At 38.1% G+C, this 21,615-nt stretch overlaps 1 protein-coding gene across 2 annotated transcripts in view; it reads left to right on the forward strand.

Moving 5' to 3' along the window:
- LOC141074358 (adhesion G-protein coupled receptor F1-like) overlaps nucleotides 1-21,615 on the forward strand; it is a 63,025-nt gene that overhangs the window by 19,497 nt on the left and 21,913 nt on the right. For both annotated transcript variants that reach the window (XM_073562003.1, XM_073562002.1), the window contains exons 3-5: nucleotides 5,364-5,407; nucleotides 15,982-16,152; nucleotides 17,930-19,282. In XM_073562003.1, the coding sequence (XP_073418104.1) occupies nucleotides 5,364-5,407; nucleotides 15,982-16,152; nucleotides 17,930-19,282 (1,568 nt within the window). The remainder of the gene's footprint in view (nucleotides 1-5,363; nucleotides 5,408-15,981; nucleotides 16,153-17,929; nucleotides 19,283-21,615) is intronic.

Genomic DNA, 21,615 nt, shown 5'->3' on the forward strand with positions numbered 1-21,615 from the left:
CTGCCTTCTCTAAAATGTTGTTACAAGTGGAACTTTGTTGTGGGAGTGTCTCTACATCCACTTCTGCCTTCGTGGATTGCGGTTCATCATTGAACTTTATTGACTCGGACTTGGTGGTCAGGTGTAAGTTAGGGACAGTTAGGTTGGAGACTCCTATTCACATAGTTTCCATTGACAAAACACCACTGGTTAAGAATTAAATATGTTTCGCACTGAAGAGTTTCTCCTTAAAGTGAGTTCCTTACACCAGGAACACATTTCATGTTTTGTTATAGACAACTTGCCTGCGGGACTGGTGTTAGGGTTCCCCTGGTTACAATTGCATAATCCTGTAATTAATTGGGAATATCGGGAGATTGTTAAATGGGGTCCCTATTGTTCTGAAAAATGTCTTGTTACGACGTCTGTGTCGTCCGTGGGTCTGGAAGGTATTCCGGAGTGCCTGAAAGACTATACGGACGTTTTCTCTGAAAAAGAGGCTGAGGTTTTACCACCACACCGCCCATTTGATTGTGCCATTGACCTGGTTCCAGGTGCTAAATTGCCCAAAGCCCGCTTGTATAACCTTTCGGGTCCAGAACGGGCCGCGATGAAAGAATATATTTCCGAGAGTCTCCGTAAGGGACACATTCGTCCTTCTGTTTCTCCCATAGCGGCGGGGTTCTATTTTGTAAAGAAAAAAGACGGTGGTTTACGCCCATGTCTCGATTTTCGTGAGTTAAATAAGATAACTGTGAGGAATACGTATCCCCTTCCACTTATTCCTGATTTATACAATCAGTTGTCCGGAGCTAAGTGGTTTTCAAAGTTAGATCTACCGGGAGCGTATAACCTTATCCGAGTCTGGAAAGGAGATGAGTGGAAAACCGCTTTTCTCACTACTGAAGGGTTGTTTGAAAACTTGGTCATGCCTTTCAGTCTGACCAATGCTCCAGCGGTTTTCCAAAATTTCATTAATCATGTGTTCTCTGATTTCATTGCACGTTTTATGGTGGTATATTTGGATGACATATTGATCTACTCTCCTGATAAACAGGCTCACATTGGTCATGTTCGGGCAATTCTCCAAAGGCTCCGGGAGAACTGTCTCTTTGCTAAATTAGAAAAATGCTTATTTTTTGTCCAGGAACTGTCTTTTCTGGGGTTCATTGTTTCTGCTGAGGGGTATCGCATGGATCCTAAGAAGATGCAGGCCATTGTCGAGTGGGTTCAGCCTTGTGATTTGAAGGCTCTGAAGCGTTTCCTAGGATTTGCCAATTACTACTGTAAATTTATAAGGGGGTTCTCACAGGTGGTTAAACCCCTCACAGACATGACTCAAAAGGGGGCCGATATCAAGAATTGGTCAACCGCAGCGGTAGCGGCGTTTCAGTTTTAAAAAAAATGTTTCATGTCTGCCTCGGTTCTTATTCAACCGGACCCGTCGGAACCATTTATTGTTGAGGTAGACGCCTCAGAGGTGGGGGCGGTATTGTCCCAGGGACCCGCCACTTTGACCAATTTGAGACCTTGCGCCTTTTTCTCAAAGAAGTTCTCCCCTGCGGAGAGAAACTATGATGTGGGGAATCGAGAACTTCTGGCCGTAAAGTTGGCCTTTGAAGAATGGAGGCATTTTTTGGAGGGGGCTGTCCATCCTATAACAGTAATTACGGATCACAAAAACCTAGCTTACATTGAGTCAGCTAAAAGGTTGACTCCCAGACAGGCTAGATGGTCACTTTTTTTTCCCGGATCAATTTCTCGATCACTTTTCGGCCAGGATCTAAAAATGTCAGAGCGGATGCCTTGTCACGCAGTCTAGATCCGGTGTCCTCCCCGGAACCTCCATCCTCCATTCTTCAGCCTGGGGTGGTGGTGGCAGATATTTATAATATGTTGGAACGGGAGATTTGGGAGGCTCAGTCTCTGGCACCTCCGACTAAGCCGGTGGATAAGCTTTTCGTGCCAGCTCAGTTTCGCCTCAAGGTCCTCCGGGAGTTCCATGACTCAGTTCTGGGTGGACATCCAGGGATCTCAGCTACCTGGAAGGCCATTGTTAGAGTATTCTGGTGGTCTGTTTTAGCCTCTGATGTTGGGGAATATGTGTCTGCTTGTGATGTTTGTGCCCGTGCAAAAACCCCCCATAACCGGCTGTCCGGGGAATTGGTACCACTGCCAATTCCTGAGAGACCATGGACTCATTTGTCCATGGATTTCATCACCAACCTTCCCCCCTCCAAGGGTAATACCATCGTTTGGGTCGTGGTGGACCGGTTTAGTAAGCAGGCACATTTTGTACCTTTGGCAGCTCTACCTAATGCGGAAACGTTGTCCAGATTGTTCATTGAGCATGTGGTGCAGTTGCATGGGGTACCCTTGAATGTGGTGTCTGATAGAGGAGTGCAATTTGTTTCCAGATTTTGGAGGGCTTTTTGCAAGAGGTTGGGTATTGGTCTGTCTTTTTCATCTGCTTATCATCCTGATACTAATGGGCAGACCAAGCGGACCAATCAGTCTCTGGAGCAAATTCTGCGTTGCTTGACCTCAGCCCGACAGGATGATTGGTGTTCTGTGTTACCGTTGGCCGAGTTTGCATTTAACAACCGCATTAACCAGTCTACGGGTACATCTCCCTTTTTCTGTAATTATGGGTTTCATCCTCATTTTGGAGAATTTTCCCATTTGAATTCTGGGTGTCCTGGGGTGGATGAGACGATCCAGCGGTTGGGGGAGGTATGGCGGGAGGTCCAGAGTAACATTATGAAGGCCCAGGACAAATTTAAGTTTTTTGCGGACAAAAAACGATCTGCGAGACCGGTGTTTCAGATTGGGGATACGGTATGGTTGTCCACCAAGAATATAAGGCTCAAGGTCCCCTCTGCGAAGCTTGGACCCAAGTTTATAGGTCCCTATGTAATTACCGAAGCAGTTAACCCGGTGGCTTTTTGATGGCGGGTCCCGCCATCTCTGCGGATCCCAAATGTTTTCCATAAGGCCGCTTTGAAAACTGTGAGGTCCGGTGGGGAGGGATCATCAGCTTCCCCACCACCGGTTTTGGTAGACGGGCAGTCGGAGTACGAGGTGAAACGAATCGTCGACTCTAGGTTGGTCCGTCGTGCCCTTCAATATCTGGTACATTGGAAAGGCTACGGTCCTGAAGAACGGTCGTGGGTTCCTGCTCGATCGGTCCATGCGGATCGGTTGGTCCGGGCCTTTCACGCCAAGTACCCTGAGAGACCTGGGGGTCCGGTGGCCCCCCATTAAGAGGAGGGTACTGTCATGATCCAGGACGGGGTTTCGCTTTGGCCCGTCCTGATCAGACTGGGGGTTAATTGTTCCACCTCTCTCTGGCAGAGGGCGGCTAGTTAATGCTCACTGGACCTAGGTCCGGTGTCAGTTATAGAATCATAGAATCATAGAATCGTAGAGTTGGAAGGTACCTCCTGGGCCATCTGGTCCAACCCCCTGCTCAAAGCAGGATTCGCTAAATCATCCCAGTCAGATGTCTGTCCAGCCTCTGTTTGAAGACTTCCATTGATGGAGAACTCACCACTTCTCGTGGCAGCTTGTTCCACTCATTGATCACTCTAACTGTCAAAAAGTTTTTTCTAATATCTAATCTGTGTCTCCTCCCATTCAGTTTCATCCCATTGCTTCTAGTCTTTCCTTGTGCAAATGAGAATAATACTCCTGCCCTCGGCTGAGTTAGTTGATCTTGTGCGTATGTGTGCCTTGTGCCTGATATCTTGCTTGCTTGTTTGGTTTTGATCCGGTTCTGTCCCTGTTACGAGTTCTGTCTGCCCCTCTTGTACTGTGCTACCTCTCGTGTATGACTCTCGGCTTGTGACCCGACTTCTCTCTGCTCGTCCCCTTGGTACCACGTCGCCCTCTTGTGTATGACCATTGGCTTTGTCTGACCACCCGTCTGTTTGTCCCTCCTGTACCTCCGTTGCCCGTACTATGTGTGACCTCCGTTTTGCCTGACTCTGAGTTGTTGTATGGTGTCCTGTCATATCTGAAAGCAGGACGCTAAGCCCCACCCCCTTGCAGTCATCTGACCATAGGTCCTGTGCCAGCTTGCTAACTTCAGTGTCTGCAGGTCCTGTGCATCTTTACTTTCCGGCGCTGACTGGACCCTGACACTAATAGTTTGAAGCACGCATTGTCACCTCTGTTTCCCTGCTCCACAGGTATCTTTTAGCACTGTTTCCGTACTCAGGACACGCGCACTGGCTCTGTGAGCGAGTGTAGTGCGGTGTCTCTGACACAATGGACCACAAGGAAATCTAAACCCTTTGCATGCCTCAAGAAACCAGTCAACTCATGAATGACCATGGGGATATAAAGAAGACCTGTGTTCAGCTAAACGATGCAATTTTCTGATCTCAGATGTACCACAGGTCCCAGGAGCATGTGGCACATTCATGACAAAAATACATTTGTTTGTGTGTGTGATGTGAAAAATGTGGAAAAGTTCACGGGGTTTGAAGACTTTTTCAAGGCACTGTATATATCTTACTGCAGACTGGTGAACAATCAATGCTGGATGTCAAATAAATAAAGTCTCAATCGCACCATCCAATGGCCAACATCCACTATAGTGCATGTTTGGGGAACTACTTGATTTAATATAATGGATTAAAAACACATGAGACATGCACAAAAATGAACAGGTCAGTAAGAAACTGTTCACACCACCCAAAGACTAAGACACAGAAGAAACACACAGTATGACAAACGTGCATGAATACTCTGTTTTTAAGATATATGTAACAGTAAGCAGCAAGTGCTACTAAAAGATGATAATAAAAACAGGGTATTTAGTTGATACGTTTTTTGCAAAAAATGTATACAAAGCCACTCCACCACGTCACGGTAACCCTTCTCGGAGCAAAAGATGATAATAAAAACAGGGTATTTAGTTGATACATTTAGTTGATTAATTTCTTGCTTATGCAAGCTTTGGGAGATCCCCACCTCTCTCTTGAGGGACATGCACAAGAGCCATTTTGCCCTGCGTGCCCATACCGTGAAGCGCCTTTCTGAATCCTGCTCATGTAGGTATTGCTCACATAATCAGGTTTAAATACATAAGATAGAACGGCTCCAAGAAGGGTTACCGTGACGTGGTGGAGTGGCTTCGTATAATTTTTTAGCAAAAAATGTATCAACTAGATACCCTGTTTCTATTATCATCTTTTACTAGCACTTGCTGCTTACTGTTACATATACGGTATCTTACAACAGAGTATTCATGCACGATTGTCATACTGTGCGTTTTTTCTGTGTCTCACTCTTAATTTAATATAATATAGTTTAGTTCTCCACAATGTTTATTGAATATTAATTTCAAGTTCTCTCTGTCTCTGATTCCAAAACGCAAGTGAACATCTTCAATCTGCAGCTGTGGGCAGAGCAAGCGTCTAAGGTAAGAAACAATACAGAATTCCTGTTATATAACATGTGGACACAAGATATTCTGAACATGATGTAAAAGCAGGCACATATAATCATCCATAAGAAGCGGTATTATAGTAGTTATATTCTTGTACATAGGGAGCAGGATTGTAGTAGTTATATTCTTGTACATAGGGAACAGTATTATAGTAGTTATATTCTTGTACATAGGAGCAGTATTATAGTCGTTATATTCTTGTACATAGGGGCAGTATTATAGTAGCTTTATTCTTGTACATAGTGGGCAGTATTATAGTAGTTATTTTCTCGTACATAGGAGCAGTATTATAGTAGTTAGATTCTTGTACATAGGGGCAGTATTATAGTAGTTATATTCTTATACATAGGGAGCAGTATTATAGTAGTTATATTCTTGTACATAGGGGCAGTATTATAGTAGTTATAATCTTGTACATAGGGAGCAGCATTATAGTAGTTATATTCTTGTACATAGGGAGCAGTATTATAGTAGTTATATTCTTGTACATAGGGAGCAGTATTATAGTAGTTATATTCTTGTATATAGGAACAGTATTATAGTAGTTATATTCTTGTACATAGGGGCAGTATTATAGTAGTTTTATTCTTGTACATAGGCGCAGTATTAGAGTAGTTATTTTCTTGTACATAGGGGCAGTATTATAGTAGTTATATTCTTGTACATAGGGGCAGTATTATAGTAGTTATATTCTTGTAAATAGGGAGCAGTATTATAGTAGTTACATTTTTGTACATAGGAGCAGTATTATAGTAGATATATTCTTGTACATGGGGCAGTATTATAGTAGTTATATTCTTGTACATAGGGAGCAGTATTATAGTAGTTATATTCTTGTACATAGGGGCAGTATTATAGTAGTTTTATTCTTGTACATAGGCGCAGTATTAGAGTAGTTATTTTCTTGTACATAGGAGCAGAGTTATAGTAGTTATATTCTTGTACATAGGGGCAGTATTATAGTAGTTATATCCTTGTAAATAGGGAGCAGTATTATAGTAGTTACATTTTTGTACATAGGAGCAGTATTATAGTAGATATATTCTTGTACATGGGGCAGTATTATAGTAGTTATATTCTTGTACATAGGGAGCAGTATTATAGTAGTTATATTCTTGTACATAGGGAGCAGTACTATAGTAGTTATATTCTTGTACATAGGAGCAGTATTATAGTAGTTATATTCTTGTACATGGGGCAGTATTATAGTAGTTATATTCTTGTACATAGGGAGCAGTATTATAGTAGTTATATTCTTGTACATAGGAGCAGTATTATAGTAGTTATATTCTTGTACATAGGAGCAGTATTATAGTAGTTATATTTTTGTACACAGGAGCAGTATTATAGTAGTTCTATTTTTGTACATAAGAGCAGTATTATAGTAGTGATATTCTTCTACTTTGGAGCAGTATTATAGTAGTTATATTTTTGTACATACAGGCAGTATTATAGTAGTTATATCCTTGTACATAGGGAGCAGTATAATAGTAGTTACATTTTTGTACATAGGAGCAGTATTATAGTAGATATATTCTTGTACATGGGGCAGTATTATAGTAGTTATATTCTTGTACATAGGGAGCAGTATTATAGTAGTTATATTCTTGTACATAGGGAGCAGTACTATAGTAGTTATATTCTTGTACATAGGAGCAGTATTATAGTAGTTATATTCTTGTACATAGGAGCAGTATTATAGTAGTTATATTTTTGTACACAGGAGCAGTATTATAGTAGTTATATTTTTGTACATAGGAGCAGTATTATAGTAGTTATATTTTTGTACATAAGAGCAGTATTATAGTAGTGATATTCTTCTACTTTGGAGCAGTATTATAGTAGTTATATTCTTGTACATACAGGCAGTATTATAGTAGTTATATTCTTGTATATAGGAGCAGTATTATAGTATTTATATTCTTGTACATAGGAGCAGTGTTATAGTAGTTATATTCTTGTACATAGGAGCAGTATTATAGTAGTTATATTCTTGTACATAGGGGCAGTATTATAGTAGTTATATTCTTGTACATAGGGGCAGTATTATAGTAATTATATCCTTGTACATAGGAGCAGCATTATAGTAGTTATATTCTTGCACATAGGAGCAGTATTATAGTAGTTATATTCTTGTACATACAGGCAGTATTGTAGTTATATTCTTGTATATAGGGACAGTATTATAGTAGTTATATTCTTGTACATAGTGGGCAGTATTTTAGTAGTTATATTCTTGTACATAGGGGGCAGTATTATAGTAGTTATATTCTTGTACATAGGAGCAGTATTATAGTAGTTATATTCTTGTACATAGGGGCAGTATTATAGTAGTTATATTCTTGTACATAGGGGCAGTATTATAGTAGTTATATTCTTGTACATAGGAGCAGTATTATAGTAGTTATATTCTTGTACATAGGGAGCAGTATTATAGTAGTTATATTCTTGTACAATGGGAGCAGTATTATAGTAGTTATATTCTTGCACATGGGGCAGTATTATAGTAGTTATATTCTTGTACATAGGGGCAGTATTATAGTAGTTATATTCTTGTACAACGGGAGCAGTATTATAGTAGTTATATTCTTGTACATGGGGGCAGTATTATAGTAGTTATATTCTTGTACATAGGGGCAGTATTATAGTAATATTCTTGTACATAGGGGCAGTATTATAGTAGTTATATTCTTGTACATAGGAGCAGTATTATAGTAGATATATTCTTGTACATAGGGGCAGTATTATAGCAGTTATATTCTTGTACATAGGGAGCAGTATTATAGTAGTTATATTCTTGTATATAGGGGCAGTATTATAGTATTATATTCTTGTACATAGTTGCAGTATTATAGTAGTTATATTCTTGTACATAGGGGCAGTATTATAGTAGTTATATTCTTGTACATAGGAGCAGTATTATAGTAGCTATATTCTTGTACATAGGAGCAGTATTATAGTAGTTATATTCTTGTACATAGGAGCAGTATTATAGTAGTTATATTCTTGTATATAGGGGCAGTATTATAGTAGTTATATTCTTGTACATAGGAGCAGTATTATAGTAGTTATATTCTTGTACATAGGGAGCAGTACTATAGTAGTTATATTCGTGTACATAGGAGCAGTATTATAGTAGTTATATTCTTGTACATAGGAGCAGTATTATAGTAGTTATATTCTTGTATATAGGGGCAGTATTATAGTAGTTATATTCTTGTACATAGGGAGCAGTATTATAGTAGTTATATTCTTGTACATAGGGAGCAGTACTATAGTAGTTATATTCTTGTACATAGGAGCAGTATTATAGTAGTTATATTCTTGTACATAGGAGCAGTATTATAGTAGTTATATTTTTGTACACAGGAGCAGTATTATAGTAGTTATATTTTTGTACATAGGAGCAGTATTATAGTAGTTATATTTTTGTACATAAGAGCAGTATTATAGTAGTGATATTCTTCTACTTTGGAGCAGTATTATAGTAGTTATATTCTTGTACATACAGGCAGTATTATAGTAGTTATATTCTTGTACATAGGAGCAGTATTATAGTAGCTATATTCTTGTACATAGGAGCAGTATTATAGTAGTTATATTCTTGTACATAGGAGCAGTATTATAGTAGTTATATTCTTGTATATAGGGGCAGTATTATAGTAGTTATATTCTTGTACATAGGAGCAGTATTATAGTAGTTATATTCTTGTACATAGGGAGCAGTACTATAGTAGTTATATTCTTGTACATAGGAGCAGTATTATAGTAGTTTTATTCTTGTACATAGGCGCAGTATTAGAGTAGTTATTTTCTTGTACATAGGAGCAGAGTTATAGTAGTTATATTCTTGTACATAGGGGCAGTATTATAGTAGTTATATCCTTGTAAATAGGGAGCAGTATTATAGTAGTTACATTTTTGTACATAGGAGCAGTATTATAGTAGATATATTCTTGTACATGGGGCAGTATTATAGTAGTTATATTCTTGTACATAGGGAGCAGTATTATAGTAGTTATATTCTTGTACATAGGGAGCAGTACTATAGTAGTTATATTCTTGTACATAGGAGCAGTATTATAGTAGTTATATTCTTGTACATGGGGCAGTATTATAGTAGTTATATTCTTGTACATAGGGAGCAGTATTATAGTAGTTATATTCTTGTACATAGGAGCAGTATTATAGTAGTTATATTCTTGTACATAGGAGCAGTATTATAGTAGTTATATTTTTGTACACAGGAGCAGTATTATAGTAGTTCTATTTTTGTACATAAGAGCAGTATTATAGTAGTGATATTCTTCTACTTTGGAGCAGTATTATAGTAGTTATATTTTTGTACATACAGGCAGTATTATAGTAGTTATATCCTTGTACATAGGGAGCAGTATAATAGTAGTTACATTTTTGTACATAGGAGCAGTATTATAGTAGATATATTCTTGTACATGGGGCAGTATTATAGTAGTTATATTCTTGTACATAGGGAGCAGTATTATAGTAGTTATATTCTTGTACATAGGGAGCAGTACTATAGTAGTTATATTCTTGTACATAGGAGCAGTATTATAGTAGTTATATTCTTGTACATAGGAGCAGTATTATAGTAGTTATATTTTTGTACACAGGAGCAGTATTATAGTAGTTATATTTTTGTACATAGGAGCAGTATTATAGTAGTTATATTTTTGTACATAAGAGCAGTATTATAGTAGTGATATTCTTCTACTTTGGAGCAGTATTATAGTAGTTATATTCTTGTACATACAGGCAGTATTATAGTAGTTATATTCTTGTATATAGGAGCAGTATTATAGTATTTATATTCTTGTACATAGGAGCAGTGTTATAGTAGTTATATTCTTGTACATAGGAGCAGTATTATAGTAGTTATATTCTTGTACATAGGGGCAGTATTATAGTAGTTATATTCTTGTACATAGGGGCAGTATTATAGTAATTATATCCTTGTACATAGGAGCAGCATTATAGTAGTTATATTCTTGCACATAGGAGCAGTATTATAGTAGTTATATTCTTGTACATACAGGCAGTATTGTAGTTATATTCTTGTATATAGGGACAGTATTATAGTAGTTATATTCTTGTACATAGTGGGCAGTATTTTAGTAGTTATATTCTTGTACATAGGGGGCAGTATTATAGTAGTTATATTCTTGTACATAGGAGCAGTATTATAGTAGTTATATTCTTGTACATAGGGGCAGTATTATAGTAGTTATATTCTTGTACATAGGGGCAGTATTATAGTAGTTATATTCTTGTACATAGGATCAGTATTATAGTAGTTATATTCTTGTACATAGGGAGCAGTATTATAGTAGTTATATTCTTGTACAATGGGAGCAGTATTATAGTAGTTATATTCTTGCACATGGGGCAGTATTATAGTAGTTATATTCTTGTACATAGGGGCAGTATTATAGTAGTTATATTCTTGTACAACGGGAGCAGTATTATAGTAGTTATATTCTTGTACATGGGGGCAGTATTATAGTAGTTATATTCTTGTACATAGGGGCAGTATTATAGTAATATTCTTGTACATAGGGGCAGTATTATAGTAGTTATATTCTTGTACATAGGAGCAGTATTATAGTAGATATATTCTTGTACATAGGGGCAGTATTATAGCAGTTATATTCTTGTACATAGGGAGCAGTATTATAGTAGTTATATTCTTGTATATAGGGGCAGTATTATAGTATTATATTCTTGTACATAGTTGCAGTATTATAGTAGTTATATTCTTGTACATAGGGGCAGTATTATAGTAGTTATATTCTTGTACATAGGAGCAGTATTATAGTAGCTATATTCTTGTACATAGGAGCAGTATTATAGTAGTTATATTCTTGTACATAGGAGCAGTATTATAGTAGTTATATTCTTGTATATAGGGGCAGTATTATAGTAGTTATATTCTTGTACATAGGAGCAGTATTATAGTAGTTATATTCTTGTACATAGGGAGCAGTATTATAGTAGTTATATTCTTGTACATAGGGAGCAGTACTATAGTAGTTATATTCTTGTACATAGGAGCAGTATTATAGTAGTTATATTCTTGTACATAGGAGCAGTATTATAGTAGTTATATTTTTGTATATAGGGGCAGTATTATAGTAGTTATATTCTTGTACATAGGGAGCAGTATTATAGTAGTTATATTCTTGTACATAGGGAGCAGTACTATAGTAGTTATATTCTTGTACATAGGAGCAGTATTATAGTAGTTATATTCTTGTACATAGGAGCAGTATTATAGTAGTTATATTCTTGTATATAGGGGCAGTATTATAGTAGTTATATTCTTGTACATAGGGAGCAGTATTATAGTAGTTATATTCTTGTACATAGGGAGCAGTACTATAGTAGTTATATTCTTGTACATAGGAGCAGTATTATAGTAGTTATATTCTTGTACATAGGAGCAGTATTATAGTAGTTATATTTTTGTACACAGGAGCAGTATTATAGTAGTTATATTTTTGTACATAGGAGCAGTATTATAGTAGTTATATTTTTGTACATAAGAGCAGTATTATAGTAGTGATATTCTTCTACTTTGGAGCAGTATTATAGTAGTTATATTCTTGTACATACAGGCAGTATTATAGTAGTTATATTCTTGTACATAGGAGCAGTATTATAGTAGCTATATTCTTGTACATAGGAGCAGTATTATAGTAGTTATATTCTTGTACATAGGAGCAGTATTATAGTAGTTATATTCTTGTATATAGGGGCAGTATTATAGTAGTTATATTCTTGTACATAGGAGCAGTATTATAGTAGTTATATTCTTGTACATAGGGAGCAGTACTATAGTAGTTATATTCTTGTACATAGGAGCAGTATTATAGTAGTTATATTCTTGTACATAGGAGCAGTATTATAGTAGTTATATTCTTGTATATAGGGGCAGTATTATAGTAGTTATATTCTTGTACATAGGGAGCAGTATTATAGTAGTTATATTCTTGTACATAGGGAGCAGTACTATAGTAGTTATATTCTTGTACATAGGAGCAGTATTATAGTAGTTATATTCTTGTACATAGGAGCAGTATTATAGTAGTTATATTTTTGTACACAGGAGCAGTATTATAGTAGTTATATTTTTGTACATAGGAGCAGTATTATAGTAGTTATATTTTTGTACATAAGAGCAGTATTATAGTAGTGATATTCTTCTACTTTGGAGCAGTATTATAGTAGTTATATTCTTGTACATACAGGCAGTATTATAGTAGTTATATTCTTGTATATAGGAGCAGTATTATAGTATTTATATTCTTGTACATAGGAGCAGTGTTATAGTAGTTATATTCTTGTACATAGGAGCAGTATTATAGTAGTTATATTCTTGTACAAAGGGGCAGTATTATAGTAGTTATATTCTTGTACATAGGGGCAGTATTATAGTAATTATATCCTTGTACATAGGAGCAGCATTATAGTAGTTATATTCTTGCACATAGGAGCAGTATTATAGTAGTTATATTCTTGTACATACAGGCAGTATTGTAGTTATATTCTTGTATATAGGGACAGTATTATAGTAGTTATATTCTTGTACATAGTGGGCAGTATTTTAGTAGTTATATTCTTGTACATAGGGGGCAGTATTATAGTAGTTATATTCTTGTACATAGGAGCAGTATTATAGTAGTTATATTCTTGTACATAGGGGCAGTATTATAGTAGTTATATTCTTGTACATAGGAGCAGTATTATAGTAGTTATATTCTTGTACATAGGGAGCAGTATTATAGTAGTTATATTCTTGTACAATGGGAGCAGTATTATAGTAGTTATATTCTTGCACATGGGGCAGTATTATAGTAGTTATATTCTTGTACATAGGGGCAGTATTATAGTAGTTATATTCTTGTACAACGGGAGCAGTATTATAGTAGTTATATTCTTGTACATGGGGGCAGTATTATAGTAGTTATATTCTTGTACATAGGGGCAGTATTATAGTAATATTCTTGTACATAGGGGCAGTATTATAGTAGTTATATTCTTGTACATAGGAGCAGTATTATAGTAGCTATATTCTTGTACATAGGAGCAGTATTATAGTAGTTATATTCTTGTACATAGGAGCAGTATTATAGTAGTTATATTCTTGTACATAGGGGCAGTATTATAGTAGTTATATTCTTGTACATAGGAGCAGTATTATAGTAGTTATATTCTTGTATATAGGGGCAGTATTATAGTAGTTATATTCTTGTACATAGGACCAGTATTATAGTAGTTATATTCTTGCACATAGGAGCAGTATTATAGTAGTTATATTCTTGTACTTAGGAGCAGTACTATAGTAGTTATACTCTTGTATATAGGAGCAGTAGTTATAGTAGTTATGGTCTTGTACATAGGGGGCAGTATTATAGTAGTTATATTCTTGTACATAGTGGGCAGTATTTTAGTAGTTATATTTTTGTACATAGGGGCAGTATTATAGTAGTTATATTCTTGCACATAGGGGCAGTATTATAGTAGATATATTCTTGTACATAGAGGCAGTATTATAGTAGTTATATTCTTGTACTACATAGGGGCAGTATTATAGTAGTTTCATTTTTGTACATAGGAGCAGTATTATAGTAGATATATTCTTGTACATAGGGGCAGTATTATAGTAGTCATATTCTTGTACATAGGGAGCAGTATTATAGTAGTTATATTCTTGCACATAGGGGCAGTATTATAGTAGTTATATTCTTGTACATAGGGGCAGTATTATAGTAGTTATATTCTTGTACATAGAGGGCAGTATTATAGTAGTTATATTTTTGTACATAGGGGCAGTATTATAGTAGTTATATTCTTGTATATAGGGGGCAGTATTATAGTAGTTATATTCTTGTACATAGGAGCAGTATTATAGTAGTTATATTCTTGCACATAGGGGCAGTATTATAGTAGTTATATTCTTGTACATAGGAGCAGTATTATAGTAGTTATATTCTTGCATTCAGGGGCAGTATTATAGTAGTTATATTCTTGTACATAGGGGCAGTATTATAGTAGTTATATTCTTGTACATAGGGGGCAGTATTATAGTAGTTATATTCTTGTATATAGGGGGCAGTATTATAGTAGTTATATTCTTGTACATAGGAGCAGTATTATAGTAGTTATATTCTTGTACATAGGGGCAGTATTATAGTAGTTATATTCTTGTACATAGGGGCAGTATTATAGTAGTTATATTCTTGTACATAGGAGCAGTATTATAATAGTTATATTCTTGTACATAGGGGCAGTATTATAGTAGTTATATTCTTGTACATAGGGGCAGTATTATAGTAGTTATATTCTTGTACATAGGGGGCAGTATTATAGTAGTTATATTCTTGGACATAGGAGCAGTATTATAGTAGTTATATTCTTGTACATAGGAGCAGTATTATAGTAGTTATATTCTTGTATATAGGAGCAGTATTATAGTAGTTATATTCTTGTACATAGGGGCAGTATTATAGTAGTTATATTCTTGTACATAGGAGCAGTATTATAGTAGTTATATTCTTGTATATAGGGTGCAGTATTATAGTAGTTATATTCTTTTATATAGGGGCAGTATTATAGTAGTTATAGTCCTGTACATAGGGGCAGTATTATAGTAGTTATATTCTTGTACATAGGAGCAGTATTATAGTAGTTATATTCTTGTACATAGGGGCAGTATTATAGTAGTTATATTCTTGTACATAGGGAGCAGTATTATAGTAGTTATATTCTTGTATATAGGGGGCAGTATTATAGTAGTTATATTTTTGTATATAGGGGCAGTATTATAGTAGTTGTATTCTTGTACATAGGAGCAGTATTATAGTAGTTATATTCTTGTACATAGGGGCAGTATTATAGTAGTTATATTCTTGAACATAGGGAGCAGTATTATAGTAGTTATATTCTTGTACATAGGGGGCAGTATTATAGTAGTTATATTCTTGTACATAGGGGGCAGTGTTATAGATACATTCTTTTATATAGGGGGCAGTATTATAGTAGTTATATTCTTGTACATAGGGGAAGTATTATAGTAGATATATTCTTGTATATAGGGCAGTATTATAGTAGGTATATTCTTGTACATAGGGGAAGTATTATAGTAGTTATGTTCTTGTACATAGGAGCAGTATTATAGTAGTTATATTCTTGTATATAGGGGGCAGTATTATAGTAGTTATATTCTTGTATATAGGGGCAGTATTATAGTAGTTATATTCTTGTATATAGGGGGCAGTATTATAGTAGTTATATTCTTGTGCATAGGGGCAGTATTATAGTAGTTGTATTCTTGTACATAGGAGCAGTATTATAGTAGTTATATTCTTGTACATAGGGGGCAGTATTATAGTAGTTATATTCTTGTACATAGGGGGCAGTGTTATAGTAGATACATTATTTTATATAGGGACAGTATTATAGTAGTTGTGTTTTTGTACATACTGTAGGCGGCAGTATTTTAGCAGTTCTCTTTTTCTTCCATGTAGAATCAGCTGGAAGCTGCAGGACTTGGAGTATTACAGTCCCTCTGGATTTATGTCACCACTAGCACTGCTGGATTTTCGGGGAGTGAGCTGCCTCTGGTTCTGTATATATTGGGGAACATCACCAGTAATGTAATGCAGGCTAATCTCCAGCTCAGTGTAGATACAGTAAATGTGAGTATGATGCTTCTCCGCTATGATGTGTGATAGACAACATACACTGTGTGCAGAATTATTAGGCAAATGAGTGTTTTCATCACATCATCCTTTTTCTACATGTTGTCCTACTCCAAGCTGTATAGGCTTGAAAGCCAACTGCCAATTATGTAAATCAGGTGATTTGCATCTCTGTAATGAGGAGGGGTGTGGTCTAATGACATCAACACCCTATATAAGGTGTGCTTAATTATTAGGTAACTTCCTTTCCTTTGGCAAAATGGGTCAGAAGAGAGATTTGACGGACTCCGAAAAGTCATAAATTGTGCGATGTCTTGCAGAGGGATGCAGCAGTCTTGAAATTGCCAAACTTTTGGAGCGTGATCACCGAACAATCAAGCGTTTCATGGCAAATATCCAACAGGGTCGCAAGAAGTGTGCTGATAAAAAAGGCGCAAAATAACTGCCCATGAATTGAGGAAAATCAAGCGTGAAGCTGCCAAGATGCCATTTGCCACCAGTTTTGCCATATTTCAGAGCTACAACGTTACTGGAGTATCAAAAAGCACAAGGTGTGCCATACCCAGGGACATGGCCAAGGTAAGGAAGACTGAAAAACGACCACCTCTGAACAAGAAACATAAGATAAAACGTCAAGACTGGGCCAAGAAATATCTTAAGACTGATTTTTCTAAGGTTTTATGGACTGATGAAATGAGAGTGACTCTTGATGGGCCAGATGGATGGGCCCGAGGCTGGATCAGTAAAGGCCAGAGAGCTCCACTCCGACTCAGACGCCAGCAAGGTGGAGGTGGGGTACTGGTATGGGCTGGTATCATCAAAGATGAACTTGTGGGACCTTTTCGGGTTGAGGATGGAGTAAAGCTCAACTCCCAGACCTACTGGCAGTTTCTGGAAGACACCTTCTTCAAGCAGTGGTCCAGGAAGAAGTTGGTATCGTTCAAGAAAAACATGATTTTCATGCAGGACAATACTCCATCACATGCATCCAAATACTCCACAGCGTGGCTGGCCAGTAAAGGTCTAAAAGAAGGAAAAAGAATGACATGGCCCCCTTGTTCACCTGATCTGAACCCCATAGAGAACCTGTGGTCCCTCATAAAATGTGAGATCTACAGGGAGGGAAAACAGTACACCTCTCGGAACAGTGTCTGGGAGGCTGTGGTGGCTGCGGCACATTGCAATGTTTATCATAAACAGTTCAAGCAACTGACAGAATCTATGGATGGAAGGAAGGTGAGTGTCATCGTAATGAAAGGTGGCTATATTGGTCACTGATTTGTTTTTTTGGTTTTGAATGTCAGAAATGTTTATTTCTAAATTTTGTGTTGTTCTATTGGTTTACCTGGTGAAAATAAACAAGTGAGATGGGTATATATTTGGTTTTTATTAAGTTGCCTAATAATTCTGCACAGTAATAGTTACCTGCACAAACAGATATCCTCCTAAGATAGCCAAATCTAAAAAAACCCACTCCAACTTCCAAAAATATTAAGCTTTGATATTTATGAGTCTTTTGGGTTGACTGAGAACATAGTTGTTGTTCAATAATAAAAAGAATCCTCTCAAATACAACTTGCCTAATATTTCTGCACACGGTGTATGTTTTCAGTACTTAGCGGCACAGTGCAGTATGGTTGCACTGTTTTATGGGCATGGTTCTTATCTCCTGCTTATGGTGCCACGTTATGGGCCACTACAATCTATTCATCATCATGCTGATTGTATCTTCCAGACTGAAGCTGACATATGTTTTGTATTTTTTCTCTGGTAGAAAGTTCTCCGCATTGACGACCAGCTGATGAGTGACATGTCCTTGTATCCTTTGCTGAGCTTGGAGGAACGCCTTGGTCCTCGTCTTCTTTGGTGTCTTGAGATGCTTCTCCCGGTCATATCCTTCACCTCTGAGCCTTTAAGCTTCTTTTACAAGCACTTAGACCTCCAGTACGCCTCCACGTCTTGTGATTCTCTGGATGATAACAGCATAGTGCACCTTGATGCCACCACCACCTCCATCTCCTTACCTGGAGACTACTTCTTCGACTGTGGAGTGAGCTTAGCCTCCATGACCCTCAGATCTGACAACAGAACATTCCCCAGTCAGTACGTCAATGGTGGGACAGCGAGTCTCTTGTATTACTTGGCCAGTGACATAAGGACAAACGTTGTGATGCTGAATAATTGGAATTATCACGTGGTTAATGTGAATATGAGCTTCACGTGTAGGCCCAGAACCTGTGATCAGACCGCTGTTTGTGTGTTCTGGGATTTCACTCTGGAAATGTGGTCATCGAAGGGTTGTGTAACCCAAGTCACCGATGGCATCACCCAATGTATCTCTGATCATCTGACTTCTTTTGCCGTCTTGATGATGGAGTCTCAATCTGACGATAGCTACAATGACGCCATATTGAGCAGCATCACACACGTCGGACTTTGTCTCTCCTGTCTGTCTCTTCTTCTTTGCATCACAATACAAATCATCCTCCTGAGAAAATCCAAGAACTCGGCGGTGTACAGACATGTGTCCATCCTTCACATTTCCAGTTTTCTCCTGATTTTCAATATCTCCTTTTTAGCATCTGACCTCATAAAACCGGACATCCAAGAGCAGCTCTGTATAGCCTTCACCTTCAGCTCCCACTTCTCCCTGTTGGGTTTCTTCTGCTGGACCTTGGTGCAGGGTATATTCTTGGTGTGTCGATTAGTTTTTGTATTTCACCATGTTACAAAGACAGAATTCCTGGTCCTCTCCATCGTTCTGGGATATGTCTGCCCTTTGGTCATCTCCTTGGGAACCTTCCTGGTGTATTTCCCGCATCATTACACGATGAATGAGACCTGCTGGCTAGATAAAAGCTCTGGAGCTTCCATGGCCTTCAGTGTCCCGACCGTAATCATTATTGTTGTAAATTTCCTCATTCTCATCCTCGTGATTCATAAACTTCTCCGACCATCAATCTCTGAAGGAAATAAGGAAGAAGAAGAGGTGGTGAAGAAGTTGGCAAAAGCTGTGATCTTCTGTACACCCCAATTTGGATTGACCTGGGCAATTGGGATTCCCATGTTTGCTGGCCAAAAAGACCTATATTTACAGTACCTGTTTGTGCTGCTCAACCCTCTCCAGGTAACATGTCTACATCCTTGCCATGTAATATGTCTAGATCTTCTCCTAGTAACATGTCAAGACCCTGTCCAGATAAAGTGTATAGATCCTCGCCATGTAACATGTCTAGATCCTCTCCAGGTAACATATCAAGATCTCCTCCATGCAGCATGCTAAGATCCTCTCCAGGTAACATGTATAGATCCTTTCCAGGTAACATGTGTACATTGTCTCCTAGTAACATGTCAAGATCCTCTCCAGATAATGTTTCTAGATCTTCTCCATGTAATGTACTTAGACCCTCTCCAGGTAACATGTCTAGATCATCTTCTAGTTATGTGTCTAGATCATTTCCAAGTCAGATGTATAGATCCTATCGAGGTAACAGGTAGTTCCTCTCCAAGTCACATGCTTCGATTGTGTGCATATAACATGTCTACGTCATCTTCTAGTAACATATCAATATTCTGTCCAGATAATGTTTCTAGCTCAGCTCCAGGTAACATGACTAAATCTTCTTCTAATAACAAGTAAAGATCCCCTCGAGGTAACATGTCTGGATCCTCTCCTAGTAACCTACTTAGACTATTTCCAGATAATGTTTCTAAATCCTCTTCAGGTAACCAGTCTAGATCCTCTACAGATAATGTTTCCTCTCCAGGTACTGTAGTGTGTCTAGAGCCTCTCCAGATTATTTGTCTAGCTCTTATCCTGGGAGCATCTATACAGTAGATCCTCTCCAGGTAGCCTGTCTAGATCCTCTCCAGATAATAATCTAGATCCTAACCAGGTAACGTCTCTAGGTCTTCTACAGGTAACATGTAGAAGCTCTAGATCCTTTCCAGGTAACATGTGTAGATCCTCTCCAGGTAACTACTCTAGATTCTCTCCTGATAACCAGTCTAGATCATCTTCAGGTAACCAGTCTAGATCCTCTACAGATAATGTTTCCTCTCCAGTTACAGTAGCGTTTCTACATCCTCTCCAGATAACGTGTCTAGATATTCTCCCACTAAAATGTATACAGTAGATCCTCTCTAAGTAACCTTCCAGATCCTTACCAGATAATGATACTGTAGCATGTCGAGATCCTCTCCAGGTAACGTATTCAGTAGATCCTTTTCAGGTAACATGTATAGATCCTTTGCAGGTTTCCTCTCCAAGTACTGCAGTGTCTAGGTCCTCTGCAGGTAATGTGTCTAAAATTAGTCCTTTATTGCAGTCATTTCTACCATCATGAAGGGCCGGCGTTAGGGGCAGGCAGACCAGGCAGCTGCTTAGGGCCCCTGCTCCTCCAGGGGACCCCAGCTGCGCCAGTGGCATGCCGTTAATAGCGGCACACCACTCGTCCATTATGGTTCCCAGTACCGCCCCCCATCGCTGATTCCACTTATCAGCATCATAGACGCCAATACAGTTGAAAGCAGTGATGGAGGAGAGTCATGTGACACTCCCTCTCCCATCACTCGCCCTCTGCTTGTGAATCAGCAGTTGCGCGATGACGTCACTTCATTGCGTGACATGCTGCGCCAGCAGTGGAGCCGTTGAGACCGGTGCAGAGCATGCAGCAGCATGAGGAACAAGGAGGAGAGGTGAGTATTGTGTTTGTATGTGTTAGAGTGTGGAGGCTGCAATATTGTGTGTGTGTGTGTGTGTGTGTGTGTGCGCGCACTATACTGTGTGTTGGGGGAGCTGCTCTATAGTATACAATGTATTGGGGGGAGCTGCACTGTACTGTGTGTTGGGGGGAGCTGCTCTATAGTATACAATGTATTGGGGGGAGCTGTACTGTACTGTGTGTTGGGGGGAGCTGCTCTATAGTATACTATGTATTGGGGGAGCTGCACTGTACTGTGTGTTGGGGGGAGCTGCTCTATAGTATACTATGTATTGGGGAGCTGCACTGTACTGTGTGTTGGGGGAGCTCCTCTATAGTATACTATGTATTGGGGGAGCTGCACTGTACTGTGTGTTGGGGGGAGCTGCACTGTACTATGTATTGGGGGAGCTGCACTGTACTGTGTGTTGGGTGGAGCTGCACTGTACTTTGTGTGAGGGAGATGCACTGTACTGTGTGGGGGGGGAGCTGCACTGTACTGTGTGTGTGGAGGGGAGCTACACTGTACTGTGTGTGGAGGGGACTGCATTATACTGGATGTGGAGAGAAGCTGCATTATAATGTTTGTGGTTGGGGTCTGCATTATACTGGGTATGGGGGGGCTGCACTATACTGTGTGTGTTGGGGGAGCAGCACTGTACTGTGTGTGTGTGTTGGGGGAGCTGCACTATACTGTGTGTGGAGGGGGGCTGCACTGTACTGTGTGTTGGGGGGAGCTGCTCTATAGTATACTATG

Source organism: Dendrobates tinctorius, unplaced genomic scaffold (genome assembly GCF_039654945.1).
Source record: "Dendrobates tinctorius isolate UK_male_01 unplaced genomic scaffold, ASM3965494v1 ptg000332l, whole genome shotgun sequence".
In the NCBI taxonomy this organism is placed as follows: Eukaryota; Metazoa; Chordata; class Amphibia; order Anura; family Dendrobatidae; genus Dendrobates; species Dendrobates tinctorius.